Raw genomic sequence first — 17,821 nt, 5'->3', positions numbered from 1 at the left:
TTTTGAAATTCTGTTGTTTTCATCCCACGATACTCCAACTGTGGCTTGCTGTCCTTGACTTATAGCAATGGTATTATCTTTTTTTTTTTGAAGACTGGTTTTCACTCAATTTTACTTTTAAATTTGGATATTGATGATAAGAAATTTTTGATCCAGTTTCACTTTTCCATCTTCTGATGGAAGTGCCCCAGACTGTTACATTCATTGCAAATGGATTTGTTGTAAACCCCTAAGAGTATAAGATTCATAAAATCATTTTCCTATATGAAGACGAAATCTTAATTGAACCAGGAAGAAGGAAATAATAAAGAATTCTACACAGCTCTCTCTATAGGAAAATGAAAATGAGTAAAATTTTAGAGTCGAAAAACTAACGTATCAAAGTGAAAAATAAGCTAGTGGATTGTTAAAACATGTATTTCCTAAAATATTATAGAAAAGGGGTAAATAGTTTTTATGACTATGGATTTATCTGTTGTTAAATGGTGTGTATAATTATTAGCAGTGATTTCCCACACAATCTGTATAAAAACTCTTCTTTCATATGATAGATGAAAATAAAAACCTGACAGAATAAAGAATTAATATGAGATTAGATAATTTCAAAAATTTCAGTTGGTTCCTCAGGAGACTTAAACATGTGACACTGCCATCAACAAACAGAGAACTGGCACAAATGGAGCATCAGGGGCCGATGCCGGGCAGCAGGAGCACCACCCAGTGCAGCATGACTCAGCCAAAAGAAAAGAATGAGAACCTGTGATCTGCAGCCTGGATGGAGCTGGAGACCTTCATGTAAAGTGAAATGAGCCAGGACAGGAAGAAGCTTCTCTTAGAAGCTGAGAGCACTGTGGTGCTTACCAGAGGCCAAACACAGAAGGTGAGGAAAGATGGGAAAAGGTGATCAATGGGCTCCACATTAAAACTGGAAAAGAGCAAGAAGCTGGGGGGCATTTCAGGATGTGGTGACTGTACACGGCACTAAACCACTGTGTGTTTGAAAAAGCTGAAGTGGGGGCGATCCAAGATGGCGGACTAGAAGTTGACTGTATTTCCTGTCGCTCCAGAACCCAGGTTTCAAGAAGGGGAGGCATTGAGAGACTCAGACTAAAATAGAGCCACAGGGTGAGTCGCTCCCCCCGGGTGAATCTCAGCCTGGGTGGCACACCCTGATAGGAGCGGCTTATCAGAGCAGGGCAGGGCAGCTAGAGTCTTCCCCAGGTGGCCCTGCTCCCTTCAGCGGTGAGCTCCTCCCACACGGCCAGCTTCTTGGAGCAGGCCCCCCAGTGAGAGTCTTTCTGCACAGAACCAGCTCCAAGTCACTGAGCCAGCGGTGAGCTCCGGCCCACAGGCAGCTTCAGGGACCAGGACAGGGCAGCCAGGGAATTCCCTAAGCAGCCCTGCTCCTTCCAGTGGAAGGCGCCTTTCAAGGCTAGCTTCTTGGAGCAGACCACCCAGTGAGAGTCTTTCTGCACAGAGCCACTGCCAAGCCCTGGAACCAGTAGCGGGCTAAGGGCAGCTTTCTTCAGAAGCACTGCATTATCAAGTTCCTCCAAGACTTCAGGCTACTGAAGGCTGGGAGGTGATACACTGGAAATCTACAGGGACACTATAAGCCAATAGAGAAAATCTGCAATGTCTCAGAGTCACACCGACATCTGACCAATATGAGAAAACAAGGGAAGAAAATGTCCCAAACAAACCTAGATACTATATCAATACAACCCAATGATGGCACAGCAGAAGAAATGTCAGAAATAGAGTTCAGAATGTACATAATTAAAACAATCAGGGAAGCAAACGAGGAGATGAAACAGCAAATGCAGGCATTGAAGGAGGAGATGAAAGAGCAAATGCAGGCATTAAATGATCGCACCAATAAACAGTTAAAAGAGCAAATATGGGAAGCAAGAGATCATTTCAAAAAGTTAGAGATACTAAAAAAAAAAAAAAACAACAAAAAAAACAGAAATCCTTGAAATGAAGGAAACAATAAACCAAGTTAAAAACTCCATAGAAAGCATAACCAATAGGATAGAACACCTGGAAGACAGAACCTCAGATATTGAAGAAAAAATATTTAATCTTGAAAACAAAGTTGACCAAACAGAGAAGATGGTAAGAAATCATGAACAGAATCTACAAGAATTATGGGATATCATGAAAAGGCCAAATTTAAGAACTATTGGGATTGAGGAAGGCTTAGAGAAACAAACCAAAGGAATGAACAATCTATTCAATGAAATAATACCAGAAAATTTCCCAAATCTGAAGAATGAAATGGAAAACCAGATACAAGAGGCTTATAGGACTCCAAATATACAAAATTACAACAGACCCACACCAAGGCACATTATTATGAAAATACCTAACATACAAAATGAAGACAGAATTTTAAAGGTCACGAGAGAAAAGAATCAAATTACATTCAGGGGGAAACCAATAAGAATTTCAGCAGATTTTTCAATCCAGACCCTAAAAGCAAGAAGGGCCTGGAACAACATTTTTCAAGCCCTGAAAGAAAATGGATGCCAACCAAGAATCCTATACCCAGCAAACTTACTTTCAGATTTGACGACGAAATAAAATCCTTCCATGATAAACAAAAGCTAAAGGAATTTACAAAAAGAAAGCTGGCATTACAGAATATTCTCAGCAAAATATTCCGTGAGGAAGAGATGAAAAACAATGATGTAAATCAGCAACAGGAGGAACTAGCCTAAAGGAATAGCCAAATAAAGGAGAAAGGAAATCATGTCAAAAAACAAAAATGAGTCAAATGACTGGGAATACAAATCATATCTCAATAATAACCCTGAATGTTAATGGCCTGAACTCATCAATCAAAAGACATAGACTGGCAGCTTGGATTAAAATGAAAAATCCAACAATATGCTGCCTCCTAAGAGACTCATCTCATAAAAAGAGATACCCATAGACTAAAGATGAAAGAATGGGAAAAAACATACCATGCACATGGACACAGCAAAAAGCTGGAGTACCCATCCTCATTTCAGATAATGCGGACTTCAAGCCAAAACTAGTCAGAAAGGATAAAAAAAGGACATTACATACTGCTTAAGGGAAGCATAAATCAGTAAGACATAACAATCATAAATACCTATGCCCCGAACATTGGCTCATCCATGTACGTCAAACAAATCCTTCTCAATTCCAGAAATCAAATAGACCACAACACAATAACACTAGGCGATTTTAACACACCTCTCTCACCACTGGATAGATCTTCCAAACAAAAATTGAATAAAGAAACCATAGATCTCAATAACAAAATTAACAATTTAGGCTTAACCGACATATATAGAATATACCATCCAACAAAGAATGAATACACTTTCTTCTCAGCAGCACATGGATCCTTCTCTAAAATAGACCATGTTTTATGCCACAAAGCTACTGTTAGCAAATACAAGAAGATAGAGATACTACCTTGTACTCTATCAGATCATAATGGATTGAAATTAGAAATAAATGACAGAATAAAAAACAGAAACTTCTCAGATACCTGGAGTGTAAAAAATACACTATTATATGATGAATGGATAACAGAAGACATCAGGAGGGAAATTAAAAAATTCTTAGAAGTAAACGAGAACAAAGACACATCAAAATCTCTGGGACACTATGAAAGTAGTACTTAGAGGAAGATTTATTTCATGGGGTGCATTCAACAAAAGAAGTAGAAATCAACAAATAAATGACTTAACACTACAGCTCAAAGCCCTAGAAAAAGAAGAGCAGACCAACACCAAAAGTAGTAGAAGATAGGAAATAGTTAAAATCAGAGCTGAAATCAACGAAATTGAAACAAAAGAAACAATCGGAAAAATTAACAAAATAAGTAGTTGGTTCTTTGAAAAAATAAACAAAATTGATAAACCCTCAGCCACACTAACAAAGAGAAAGAGGGAGAAAACTCAAATTACTAAATTTTGGAATGAACAAGGAAATATCACAACAGACACGAGTGAAATAAAAACATAATTAGAAGCTATTTTGAAAATCTATACTCCAACAAAATAGAAAACCTTGAAGACATCAACAAGTTTCTAGAGACATATGAATTACCTAAACTGAACGAGGAGGATATACACAACTTAAATAAATCAATCTCAATCAATGAAATAGAAGAGGCTATCAAAAGCCTATCAACAAAGAAAAGTTCGGGACCAGATGGGTTCTCAGCCGAGTTCTACAAAGCCTTTAAAGAAGAGCTCATTCCAATACTCCTCAAAGTATTGCATGAAATAGAAGAAGAGGGAACCCTCCCAAACTCATTCTATGAAGACAATATCACCCTGATACCTAAACCAGACAGAGACACATCAAGGAAAGAAAATTTCAGACCAATATCCGTAATGAACATCGACGCAAAAATTCTCAACAAAATTTTAGCAAATTGCATACAAAAATATATTAAAAAGATAGTGCACCATGATCAAGTGGATTTTGTCCCAGGGATGCAAGGTTGTCACCATATCAACAGACTGAAAGTTAAGAATCACATGATTATTTCAATAGATGTAGAAAAAGCATTTGAAAAAATACAGCATCCCTTCATGCTCAAAACACTAGAAAAAATTGGGGTAGTGGGAACATTCTTTAACATTGTATTGGCCATCTACATTAAGCCCAGGGCCAATGTCATTCTAAATGGTGAAAAACTGAAAGCATTCCACCTAAAAACTGGAACAAGGCAGGGATGCCCTCTTTCACCACTTCTATTCAACATCGTCCTCAAAACTCTAGCCAGAGCAATTAGACAAACCAAAGAAATTAAAGGGATACGAATTGGAAAAGAAGAACTCAACCTATCCCTGTTCAATAATAACATGATTATATATTTAGAGGAACCTGGAAATTCCACTAGAAAACTTTTAGAACTCATAAGTGAATTCAGTAAAGCAGCAGGTTACAAGATCAATGGTCATGATTCCAATGCATTTTTATACATAACTGATGAATATTCAGAAAGAGAAATTAGGAAAACTACCCCATTCACAATAGCATCGAAAAAAATAAAATACTTGGGAATCAATCTCACAAAAGAGGTGAAAGACCTCTACAAAGAGAACTACAGAACACTAAAGAAAGAAATTAAAGAAAACCTTAGAAGATGGAAAGATCTCCCATGTTCTTGGATAGGCAGAAATAATGTTGTCAAAATGGCCATACTACCAAAAGTGCTCTACAGATTCAATGCAATTCCAATTAAAATCCCAAAGATGTACCTTACAGAAATAGAGCAAGCAATTATGAAATTCATCTGGAATAATAAAAAACCCAGAATAGCTAAAGTAATCCTCAGTAGAAAGAGCGAAGCAGGGGTATCAGAACACCAGAACTTGAACTCTATTACAAAGCAATAGTAACAAAAACGGCATGGTATTGGTACCAAAATAGACAGGGAGATCAAAGTACAGAATAGAGGACATGGACACAAACCCAAATAAATACAATTTTCTCATACTAGAAAAAGGGACCAAAAATATGCAATGGAGAAAATATAGCCTTTTCAACAAATGGTGCTGGGAAAACTGGAAAACTATATGCAACAGAATGAAATTAAACCCCTATCTCTCACCCTGCACAAAACTCAACTCAAAATGGATCAAGGACCTTGGAATCAGACCAGAGACCCAGCATCTTATAGAAGAAAAAATAGGTCCAAATCTTCAACTTGTTGGCTTAGGATCAGACTACTTTAACAGGACTCCCATAGCACAAGAAATAAAAGCAAGAATCAACAACTGGGATAGGTTCAAACTAAAAAGCTTTCTCTCAGCAAACAAAACTCAGTAATGTGAAGAGAGAGCCTACAGAGTGGGAGAATATCATTGCCACTCATACTTCAGATAGAGCACTAATTTCCAGAATCTATAAAGAACTCAAAAAACTCTACACCAAGAATACAAATAACCCAATCAACAAATGGGCTAAGGAAATGAACAGACACTTCACAGAAGAAGATGTACAAGCAATCAACAGATATATGAAAAAATGTTCAACATCTCTAGTAATAAGAGAAATGCAAATCAAAACTACCTTAAGATTCCATCTCACCCCAATTAGAATGTCAATCATCAAGAACACAAGCAACAATAGGTGTTGGAGAGGATGTGGGGAAAAAGGTACACTCATACATTGCTGGTGGGGCTGCAAATTAGTGCAGCCCCTCTGGAAAGCAGTATAGAGATTCCTCAGAAAGCTTGGAATGGAACCACCATTTAAGCCAGCTACCCCATTCCTTGGCCTATTCCCAAAGGACTTAAAATCAGCATACTACAGAGATACAGCCACATCAATGTTCATTGCTGCTCAATTCACCATAGCCAAATTGTGGAACCAACCTAGATGTCCTTCAGTTGATGAATGGATAAAGAAACTGTGACATATATATACAATGGAATATTACTCTGCCATGAAGAATGATAAAATTATGGCATTTGTAGACAAATGGATGAAATTGGAGAATATCATGCTGAGATAAGCCAATCTCAAAAAAACTAAAGGACGAATGATCTCACTCATAAGCAGATGAGGACATGTAATGGGGGGTGGGAGGGGTTAGCGTTGGGGTTAGGGTTAGGTTTCGGGATAGGGTTAATGAGGGTGGTAAGAATGGAGGAGGGAAGGACTGTATAGAGGGGAAAGTGGGGTGGGAGGGGTGGGGGGAAAGGAAAAAATAACAGAATGAATCAAACATTACCCTATGTAAATTTATGATTGCACAAATGGTATGCCTTGACTCCATGTACAAATGGAGAAACAACATGTATCCCATTTGTTTACAATAAAATATATATATATATATATATAAAGAAAAAAGCTGGAGGGAGGGATCTTGTAGGTTTTCACAGGAGAGACAATATAAATATTCAAGGAGGTGAATGTGTGTAACCCAATTAAAATACTACATCAAACACAGCATGATATCCCTCTCAAGTGCTCCACTTTTGTGTTTTCATGTATCAGTTAAAAACCAAATTTCAGAAATTATGCAAGAATTTCAGTAAGCTGTTATGTGCATCGAAACCATCACTACAGAGGGAAAATACATGGAATTGGGGTAATTCATGAGACTGGGAGGTTATCTAAGCAGAAGCCCCTTAGAAGTAAGTAGAAAGATGAGTCAGAGAATTCCTGCTATTTTTTTTTTCTTCTAGGAGAGATTTCATACTTTTCTTTCATCATATCCAGAGTTTATTGATTTTCTGTTGGTTTCAACTTTTCTATAAGCAAATATAATCATGTGCACAAAATTAACTCAATATAGAGATTACCATTTGGAACAAAAATTTTCATTGCTATTGAAATTTAAATGGAAAAGAATGAGAAGAAATATTTATCCAAATTCTCATCCTCCTGCAAGATGTAGAGTTAAGAAAATTGAAGAAGTACTGAATGAAGGATGCAAAACATTAATAAAATATAAAGAAAATGGCTGGTTTTATTGGTCATATTGTAAATATATACATAATACTAAATAGATGAAATAAATTGAATTTTATAAATAGTTAAATAAATAAATATTTTTAAAAGTAAATAGACACAGCTGCAGGGATATAAGGGTGAACTGCCTGTCGAATTGAAACCAATGTGGCACAAAATCCTGAAAACATCTGACAAATTGAATTATTTTGACAGTTACAGCAGGAATCAGAGTCTTTGAAACAGCAAACTTTGAGGGAGTGTGGTAAGGTGTATCCTCAGTGAGAATCATCTCCCTGTTGGACCAGGTCTCATTCCTTACTCCTTAGTCTTTCATACAAGTTTGCTGATGAAGAGAAGGATCTCACGATTTCTGCTCTGACCACCTCCCAGGCACAAGGGAGGTGTTTCCTCCCCTTCAGGTAGACAGTGAGCCTGTGGAAGTACCTCCTCAGAGCCCTCAGGGGAGCCTCTTCCACCCCCACCTGCTGGGTCACACAGGCTTTCAGGTCATCCAGCTGCTGATAGAGGCCAGTGAGGAATGTGTCCAGGAGGGTCTTGTCCCAAGCAGCAAAGGACTCCTGGGTGCTGAAGAGGTTGAAGACCTGCTGGGTCATCTCGTGGAGGACAGAGACAGCTTGAGCCTTCTGCACCTGCTCACCATCCATCTGCTCCTGGGGGAAGGCAAAGTCCTTTCTGTAGTTCAGGCAGGACAAGGTGGGAACTCTCCTCATTTTCTCCAGGAGCATCAGGGCCCCCTCCTCATTTCTCTCAGGAGTTTCAAGACCCAGGTTGTAGATCTGAGTCGGGTCACAGCCCAGAGCACAGGTAGACTTGTAGCTGAGCACCACCAGGGGCAGCAGGAAAGCCAAGGGCAAGGCCATTGAGGTTTCTGCAGATGCTGCTGGACTGCCTGAGATGGGTGATCCTGGACCTTTGCCTCTAGGTTCTCTGAAGCCCTTGATTTGGTCCCATGTCTTAAATAGGAACCAATATACTTTCAATTTTCTGAATGTCAACCCCTAGAACTTTCTACTTCTGTTTTTATTTTCCATTGTGCTTTCACTACATGTATTTAGTGCAGTGTTTCCAAACCATATTTTCATTATGTATTCCTCCTCCCTTGTCCCCAGACCTCATTTTAGAATCACTTTCCTACTGAAAGACCTATTCATTTTTTATGCCTGGGGATTTACTTGGTATTGAACCCAGAGTGTTTTACCACTGAGCCACATCCCTAGCCCTTTTATTTTTATTTTGAGTCAAGGTCTGGCTAAGTTGCTATAGCCTCCCTTGGTTGCTCAGCTGGCCTCAAATTTATAATCCTTCTGTCTCAGCCTCCACAATCACTGGAATTAGTGGTGTGCACAACCATGCCGAGCCTAATAAATTTCAATACACAAGTGTATGTATTTATATACCCAATGAATATGACTCCTTCATGAGTAAAAGTGTTAAATTTAAACTCTGTGTCAAATTCAGAGTTATAAATGTGTAAATAAAAGTATTCAGTCAAAAGTAAATCTGAAAAACTATTGGTATTCCAATTAACTTTCTAGGAAACTTTACTCAATGAATTTAATATAACTAACTTGTGTAAATCATAAGGTATCAAATTCCTCAAAATGTGTCCTCAAAGTCATCTAATCTATTGGTGATGCTTTTTCTGATGAATGCTTAATTTGATTTATTGAGTTTCATTTCTAGGATTTCTCTTTTGTATGTTCTCAGAGTCTCTGAATCTTCATTGAAATTATCTTTCACTTCTTCTGTTTTCTATGTTCATTTCTTCCTTCTTCTTTTAGCTTGTTGATGATTTTCACTATGAACTTTCTGAATTCTTTTTAGGTCATTTCCTTCTATATGGTATCCATGAGGTCAACTTTTGAAGTCTTATGGGCTTTTTGAAGAAGTTTGCTCCCCTTCTTTTTTATACTGCTAATACTAGTAGGATGATTATTGGTACTTGTATGCAAGGGACTATATAGTGAGCGTCTTTCCTTTCAGAGCCCCAGGGTTGGCAAATTCACATCTATGGGTACTTTCACTCAATGTATGCCCCTGCTGTTCATTATAACTTTGAGATAAATATTATCATCATTTTGAGAGAAACTACTGATCCTTATGTACTACAATCACTTAAGAGCAAAGTCACATACTATTCAAACTTAGGAAAAACCAAAAACTTATTGAAACTGTCCTCCACAGTTTTTGTAATGCAGGTATAAACTTGTAGCATGGTTCTGAAATATGGTGAAATATATTATTATGATCATCATTATTATTAATTAATGTGATATTTCTATAACATTATATAGATGCAGTAAAAAAGATAGGAAAAAGAGAGACAAAAGAAGAGAGAAAACAAGAATTAAATAAAATATAAGACACAACAGTATAAACAAATTAAAAAAAAGAAAAAAATTGCAGGTAATCTAAGGGAGAAAAGAGGGAGTAAGGGGACAAAATGTAACTCTGAGCTAACAGAAAAAGAATAATTTCAAAAATGCTTTAAAACAAAAGAAGAAATACTGTGAAACTAGTTGAGGCTGAATATCAAATACTATGGTAACAACTGTACATCAAAGTTAAGAGTAATTTATATATATACATTATATCATATATATTATATATATTATATATATATATCTGTATGCATAATCAAAGTTGAAAATAGGGCTATTTATCATAAAACAGGCCAAAGTCAAGAAAATTCTAACTGAACACTTGTTTCAATTTTGTCAAGATTTGGATTTGGGACCTTTAGAAGATGTCCATCTCTTTCAGCTTTGGATACCCAAGAGGTGCTGGGGCACAGGAGCCAATCCTTGAGATGGCCGTGGCCCTCCCCAGCATCTCAGCTCAAGGGTCTGAAGCTGGATGCTCAGAGGGTGTGGAACTCTGTCTGTTGGCTCTTTATCCTGTGTGCAGACACTTAGGATGCCTGAATCTGCTCAGTCACTCTGACTGCCCTGGGTCACTGCCCACCCACTCCACATTATAGGTGCCATGTCAAAGTGACATAGAGCCTTGTGGCTATCTGTAAGCATGGGGCCTGTTCTCCATGGGTGGTCTGTAGTGTAAAAGTGACCTCCCTGACCTACTCAGATGACTGGGACACTTTCTCCAGTACTGGTTAAAAGTCTTAGCTGGTTTCCCTCATTTCTAGATCCCACAGCCCCAGGGTACAAACCACCAGCCCTGCTCCCTCCACTGACTGGGACAGACACAAACATGGTCCAAGCTCCTGCTGACTACAGCCAGGCATCCTGGGGGCCGACACTCTCTGCTGCCTGGGATGACACAGCCATCCTACCCAGGTGCGATCTCCCACCCCATGCAGCTCTAACTTCAGATGCTGTCCCCCACTGCTGCTGGGACACAGACTGCTTTCCTGCCTGGCTCTGCACTTCCACTTCCTGACTCTGTGGCTTCTGTGCCTTCTCTGTCTAGGCTGCCACAGTGGCTGTGTGGAGTGAGGCTAGCACTTCCAGGGGCAGTCTGCACCCTGCCCCTCTTGTTCCTGGTGAGGGGTAGGGGATTGCAGCCACTTTCAGCTAGGAGTCACTCATCTGCAAGGTCTTTCTGGACAGATTATTGAGACATCCCACTGCAGGGATACTCTCCCTGGTTTTATTTCTTGCACCTGGAGGTGAGGAGATGCCATGTTGATTTCACTTACTCTAGGACAACAGGTTCCACAAAATGACTTTGATGCTCAGCAGGGCTTTGAGGCCACAATTTGGGTTAAACTGCTTAATCTCCATCACTGACCTTGTTGTCCTCTTGCATTTTAATTCGGTCTCCATTTTTCCCACCTGTGGTTAAGGGAGTGGGCTTCTGTGCTCTTCCTCTCCTTCTCTCTCTCTCTCTTCCCCTCCCTGCTCACAGCACCCTAGTCTGGGTTCAATGTTGAGGATCTCTGCCCTGGTAATCAAACTTGAAGTCTCTGCTGGTCTCAGACTGTCAAGTAATCAATCTTGGAACATTTGCTCTGTCACCTCTCCAGTCAGCTGTTCCCTCACTGCCTCTCTTCTGTGCTGTGGAGGGATGGGGATCACCACCTAGTTCTGCCTACACAGTCTTTTTCATTTCATATTTCCTGAGAAAAGTGTTGCCTGAGGTTTTTGAATTACTTTCATTTTCATCTTGAGGTTAGAATTCAAACAGCAAAGTAAAAATGAAACAAAATTGAATCATTATTTCCAAAAATCATCAACACATCATTTTTACTTCTGTGGTGATATACCTAGAAAAATTACGATTGCACCTGATTGAAACGGAAAACAGATGTAAGTCTGAATTTGATGAAATTCCAATGACCTGCTCCTCAGGTGGCAGGAAGCAGGGGACTCCTTCTCTTCTCTTAGTCACCTGCCACCTACTCCAGTGTCATTTCCACTCACTATTTCTAGGATCCAGCTCTCACAGGTCCCTGGTTCTATCATATTTCCCACTGTGGTCAGGGTTTCAATCCACAGAGCAGCCTTCTGACATTTAACATAGCACCTACAAATATAGGAAAATTGATCATGGTAATTAAAGATATCATGATTTATAATTAATGTGATATAAAAGTACTAATATGACTTGCTAATACATGAAATTCTTTTTAGCAAATATATATTTCAAAAATGAAAACTGTATATAAATAAAAACCCTAAGGTCTGTTTCGGATCATATCCTACTTTTCTCCTCTGCCTCAGATTACAACCTCTCGGTTTTCTTTTTCACATAGTCCACCCCAATTACTCTTCTCTGGGTCATCACTAACTTGGCTAGCAAGGTTTTTGTGGATCCATTCTTCTCAATCAGAAATCACTAAGATTGCAACTGACCTCCTTTTTCCCAACATATTGATGACTTTGAATCCATATCTTCCATAAATCTATCAATTCCTCTTCTTCTCAGCAAGTTTATTTCTTAAAGACACTTTCATTATACTTCCATTCTCTCCTCTTGTCCTTCTAAAGTCAGCATCTTCCAACTCTGTCTCCTTCCTGTCTTTTCCCCTCCCATCCCTTTAAAATTTGAAGTTCCTCAGGATGAAGGTTAAATCTTTTTCTTCCTGTGCACTCTCTCTCCACAGGACCACCTCCATTTCTAATCTTCCAGTTGCAAGTTATGAGCCATTAGACATTTATTTCTTGTTAATTGCAAACTTATCCCATTAGACATTTATTTCTTGTTAATTGCAAACTTATCTATCGAATGGGTATGTGCACTTTGGTGTCTATCACTCAACTTATAGAAGATGTCTCAGCTTTCAATGTTCTGTCCTAACAGGCTGCATCTACCTTCTTCTGGTAGAATTTCATTGGATTTTCACACTCAGCATTATAGCTCTTAACACAATTACTACTGACTAGGTACTTTGTGTTTACATTTCCTTCCCTCTAACATCAGATAGCAGAGAGCAGTGATTGTTCTTATCATGTTCACCTCAATATCCTGAGGCAACACAAAACCTGGCTTAGATAATGTGAATTATTATGTGTAGTGTAAATTTTGCATTAGTGAGTATGTCAAATCTACAATGCATTTTTTAATCAAATTGCAAAATCAGGATTTATGTGTCTTTTTCAATAATAAACACAGAAAACTTATTAATACTAGAATTTAATGAACATAGAAAAATAGGTAATTGACAAAATATAAAGTATATATTTTGATTTATCAATCACAATGTGAAGGCACACCTGATATTATATGAACAAATATAGACCTTATAAATAGTATAAAAATTAATTTTTAAATAGATAAACAGATAAATCATTATGATCATGAGTAAGAAAAACAAGGTTGACTAATTTTCTTGAACCTATCTAAGAAACTGATTGAATTCCTGTCACAATTTCATCTAGAATGAGAGTCTTTGAAACGGCAGAACTTAAGGGAGTGTGGTTAGGTGTATCCTCAGTGAGAATCATCTCCCTGTTGGACCAGGTCTCATTCCTTACTCCTTAGTCGTTCATACAAGTTTGCTGATGAAGAGAAGGATCTCACGATTTCTGCTCTGACACAAGGGAGGTGTTTCCTCTCCTTCAGGTAGACAGTGAGCCTGTGGAAGTACCTCCTCAGAGCCCTCAGAGGAGCCTCTTCCACCCCCACCTGCTGGGTCACACAGGCTTTCAGGTCATCCAGTTGCTGATAGAGGCCAGTGAGGAATGTGTCCAGGAGGGTCTTGTCCCAAGCAGCTAAGGACTCCTGGGTGCTGAAGAGGTTGAAGACCTGCTGGGTCATCTTGTGGAGGACAGAGACAGCTTGAGCCTTCTGCACCTGCTCACCAACCAACTGCTCCTGGGGGAAGGCAAAGTCCTTTCTGTAGTTGAGGCAGTAGAAAGTGGAAATTCTCCTCATTTTTTCCAGGAGCATCAGGGCCCCCTCCTCATTTTTCTCAAGACTTTCTAGACCCAGGTTTTGGATCTGAGGTAGATCATATCCCAGAGAGGAAGTGAACTCAGAGTCGAGTGCCAACAGGGCTAGGACAAAAGTCAAAGTCAAGGCCATTGGGGATCTTGCAGATGCTGTGGGGCTTAGGTGGGCAATCATGAACCAATGCCTCTAGGTTCTCTGAAGCTTTTTGAGATGTTCCCATGGCTTAAATAGAAACCACTATGCTTTCAATTTTCTGAATGTCATCCCCGGTATTTTGTACTTTTCTTTTGGCTTTCCTTATGCATTCACTGCATGCATTTAGAGCAGTGTTTTTCCAACCATTTTTTTCATCATTGATTTCCCATCCCCTGCCCCCAGACCCTTTTCTAGAATTATTTTTCCAACCAAAACTCTTATTGACTTTTTGTTGTTGTTATTGTTGTTGTTGTTTTTGTTGTTGTTCCTGGGGGCTAAACTCAGAGGCATTTTAGCACTGAGACACATCCCCTGCCCTTTTTATATTTATATAGAGAAGGGGTCTCACTTTGCTGTTTTGGGCCTTGCTTAGTTGCTGGGGCTAGCCTCCTCCTGTTTCAGTTTCCAGGGTCCCTGGAATCACAGGTGTGCACCATTGCTTCGAGAGGCTGCTGGCCTCGTTGTGGTGGGTGATCATGAACTTTTGCCTCCAACTTCTCTGAAGAGCTAGCTTTCTGTATATGCCTTCATTAGGGAATATACTGTGCATATGCTTTAATGAGGGCATTTCTGAATGCCCTTCCCCACCACCACCACAAACAAATTAGTCAATATGTCCATGTCCCCTTAAAAATATTGCTCTGGCCTTTGTAATATCTGACTATCTCATTTCTCAATACCACCTTAGGCATCCCCTGGTAAACACTAGTCTTTCTAACAGTATAGATTAAATTTCCATTCTAGAGTTTTATATAAATGGGATATTGCAGAATTCATTCCTTTTTGGTCTGTCTTCTTAACCTCAGCATAATCATTTGGAGATTCCTCCCTATGGATATATATCATGATTTATCACTTTCTATCACAGAATAGTATTTCATGGTGTGGATATGCTGTGATTTCTTTTGTCATTTACTCATGATGGATATTGAATTGTTTTCAATTCCAGACTTTTCCAAATAAAGCTCCTAGAATATTCATATGCAAGTCCGTGTATACACATGTGCTTCTGTTTCTCTTGGGAATGGACTTATTGACTCATATGATATGTACATGGTTTGCTTTCTTACAAAACTGTAAAATGGTTTTTTAAGCAAATGTATGATTTTTAAATTTCAGCAGCAGGTTATGAACATTCCAGTTGCTCCACATTCTTGCCAAACTCCATGACTTTTCCCTTTAGCCGTTCTACTAAATAATGTAGTTGTGAGTCATTGTGGTTTAATTTGTCTTGCCCTAATATTTAATAATGATCACCTTTTCCTGTCCTACTTGCTATCTGTCTCCCTCCTTGGTTTAAATATTTTTTTCATATATTTTGTCAATCTTTCTGGTTACTTTCTTTCTCTGAGTTTTTAATTTTTTTTATTTCTTTTTTAATTTTTTATATATGCATAAGTCCTCTTTCAGACCTGTGGCTTGTCAATATAGTCCCTCAGTATGTTACATGTCTTTTCATTATGGTAAGAGGTTATTCTGAAGGGGGCTCCATTTTTGAAAACTTCCTAAGTCACTTGTTGGAGGATATAATTTAAATGATGCATTTTGGGTTTTCTAAGAACCTGGCCCACAGAGAATTATTAAGATGAACAGGAATTTCATAGAGAAGGCCAATTGAAGCAGAGTTTGCTGATTTGGAAATGAATGTTTGCTATTACCAACTTTTTGGAGTACTTTTTATCAAATCAGTTAATGAGTTATGTAATTAACTTGATCCTACTAAATTAAAAGAATGCTATAATGGCCCTTCTATTCCAATGTTGGAGTTTGTTTTAAACTAAAAATTTTAGGACAATAGAGACAATTAAACTGGTTTTTAAAACAGTAATAATTAAGCTGGGCACAGTGATTCATGCCTGTAATCCCAGTGGCTCAGGAGGCTGAAGAAGGAGGATCGTGAGTTCAAAACCAGCCTCAGCCAAAGCGAAGCACTAAGCAACTTAGTGAGAACCATCTAAAAATAAAATAGGGCTGGGAAGGGATGTGGCTTAGTGTTGCCCCTGGGTTCCTTCCCTGGAATCCCCCACTCCCTGCCAGACAAATGAAAAAGCAACAATTAATATTGGTTCATCAAATGATTCTATGTTTTCAGCTCAGCAAACATTATAATTGATTTAGAGTGAATGCCTGCAGTGATTGAGATCATGGCTCTGGGTGCCATGCAGCTTCTGACCTGTCACCAACTGCCTGCCCTGTCCTCATGTGTCTCAAAAAGAGCAGTCAAGACAGAAATCCATTCAGACACAGGTCCTGTCATCTCTGCTGGGCATCCTCCCAGGGTTCATCAAGCATAGACTCAGTCACTATCCTACTGGACTTTCCCCAGAAAGGGTGGTGGATGTAGAAGGTCCTCACACTAGAATGGGCTCCTCTGGAATGAAAAGCCATGTCATATTCATTATCTGGTCTAAAACACCATGATTTCTAAGGTAGGCTCTGCCATCTCCACATATTTATTTTTTACTCATGTTTCTAGTTTGATAACATGTTCATCCAATTATATTATCTATTTCTCTTGATTTAGTTTTTTTTTTTTATTGTGTTTTTCGGGCATTTAAAAAACATATATCTAATAGATTTAAATACTTTATCTGATAAGTGTTTTGCAAATGTTTTATCCTACTCTGTGACATACTGTTCATTTTCTTAAGAGTCTTATGAACAAGTCCCTGATCAGGTATAATCCCAGTTCCTGAGTGTGTCTAATGTTCCCTAATGTGCCTCTATATCAGCTTTGTTAACTGCAAAACAAGATGATACACGTAGGTGCTGCTATTGCTCTTCATCTGCATCTCCATATATTTAGGCAACATTCATATGTGGCCCATTTGTTTGCCAAGGTCTTCTTATCACTTAAGAGCCAGATAATGTGGCTCTACCTCTAATTTTTGTCCAGAGAAGTCCAGCACCCTCTGCATGATTTCCTTGAAGTCTCGAGGTACAAAGAAAGAAGGAGGAAGATGGCTCTATTGTTATTGCTCTGTTGTCTGTTCCTGCACATTGGGTTTATCATAAAGGTCTGGCCACCATGAACTTGTTTCCACATACTCTTTGAAAAATGGACCTGGACACTTTCCATGATAACTCTACTTACACAGGAGTGTGGTGCACACCTGTAATTCCAGCAACTGAGGCAGGGGAATCACATGTTCTGTAAATCAGTGTGACCTTAAGTTAAACCCTGTCTCAAAATAAAAATTGAAAATGGTGGGGATGTAGCTCAGTGGTAAAGCAAACCTTGGTTCAACTTCAAGTAAAAAAACATTGAAGAAAGTTTCTTCACATCTGTGCACACAATTTCAAGTTGGGCATGTGACAACCTGTTCTGAAAAGTCCTTGCTCTTCCCTACCAGGAAGTTTTCACTGGCTTAATCTGAGGAGTGTCAGAGCTCCAGACTATCCAGGAAATTTCTCTCTTTATCTTTCTCCTCAGAACAAGCCAACACACAAGACCATGCTCTCTCAGTCTACTGTCTGTTGCTCTAACAATATACAATTAATGCAGAAAAGAAGCTGACATTGGGTCATAGTTCTGGAGACTGGAAAATGGCAAAAGAGACGGCTGCACCTTCCCAGATTCAAGTGAGGGTGCGATGGGGCTTTCACTCACAAAGGAAAGCAGAGGGTTGGCGGTCATCCATGCTTACCTATTTAGCATGTGCAAATGTTACCTTGGGTCTAGAATTCCTCATACTTTTGGAATTAATTTAAGGTGTCCTTTATTGTCTACTGGTGACAGACATAATTTTGGTGATCTGGATGCTTGATTATGACATAGTATTTAAATTTTGCAGAA

The 17,821-nt window shown here is 38.8% G+C and overlaps 2 protein-coding genes across 2 annotated transcripts; both read right to left on the bottom strand.

The window, feature by feature from the left end:
• Nucleotides 1-7,763: 7,763 nt before the first annotated feature.
• LOC306645115 (interferon alpha-5-like) lies at nt 7,764-8,336 on the bottom strand (the record flags this gene model as incomplete). The annotated part of the gene is made up of 1 exon (XM_079112434.1): nt 7,764-8,336. One exon carries the CDS (start codon nt 8,334-8,336, stop codon nt 7,764-7,766), a length of 573 nt encoding a protein of 190 aa, XP_078968560.1.
• Nucleotides 8,337-13,401: 5,065 nt separating this feature from the next.
• Nucleotides 13,402-13,962, bottom strand: LOC306645121 (interferon alpha-2-like; the record flags this gene model as incomplete). Its single annotated transcript, XM_079112438.1, has 1 exon — nt 13,402-13,962. The coding sequence occupies one exon, from the start codon at nt 13,960-13,962 to the stop codon at nt 13,402-13,404; it is 561 nt and encodes a 186-aa protein (XP_078968564.1).
• Nucleotides 13,963-17,821: the final 3,859 nt, after the last annotated feature.

The sequence above is a fragment of the Sciurus vulgaris genome, assembly GCF_902686455.1.
Source record: "Sciurus vulgaris genome assembly, chromosome: 15".
NCBI classification, from domain to species: Eukaryota; Metazoa; Chordata; class Mammalia; order Rodentia; family Sciuridae; genus Sciurus; species Sciurus vulgaris.
This window is presented reverse-complemented; position numbering and strand designations above follow the sequence as displayed.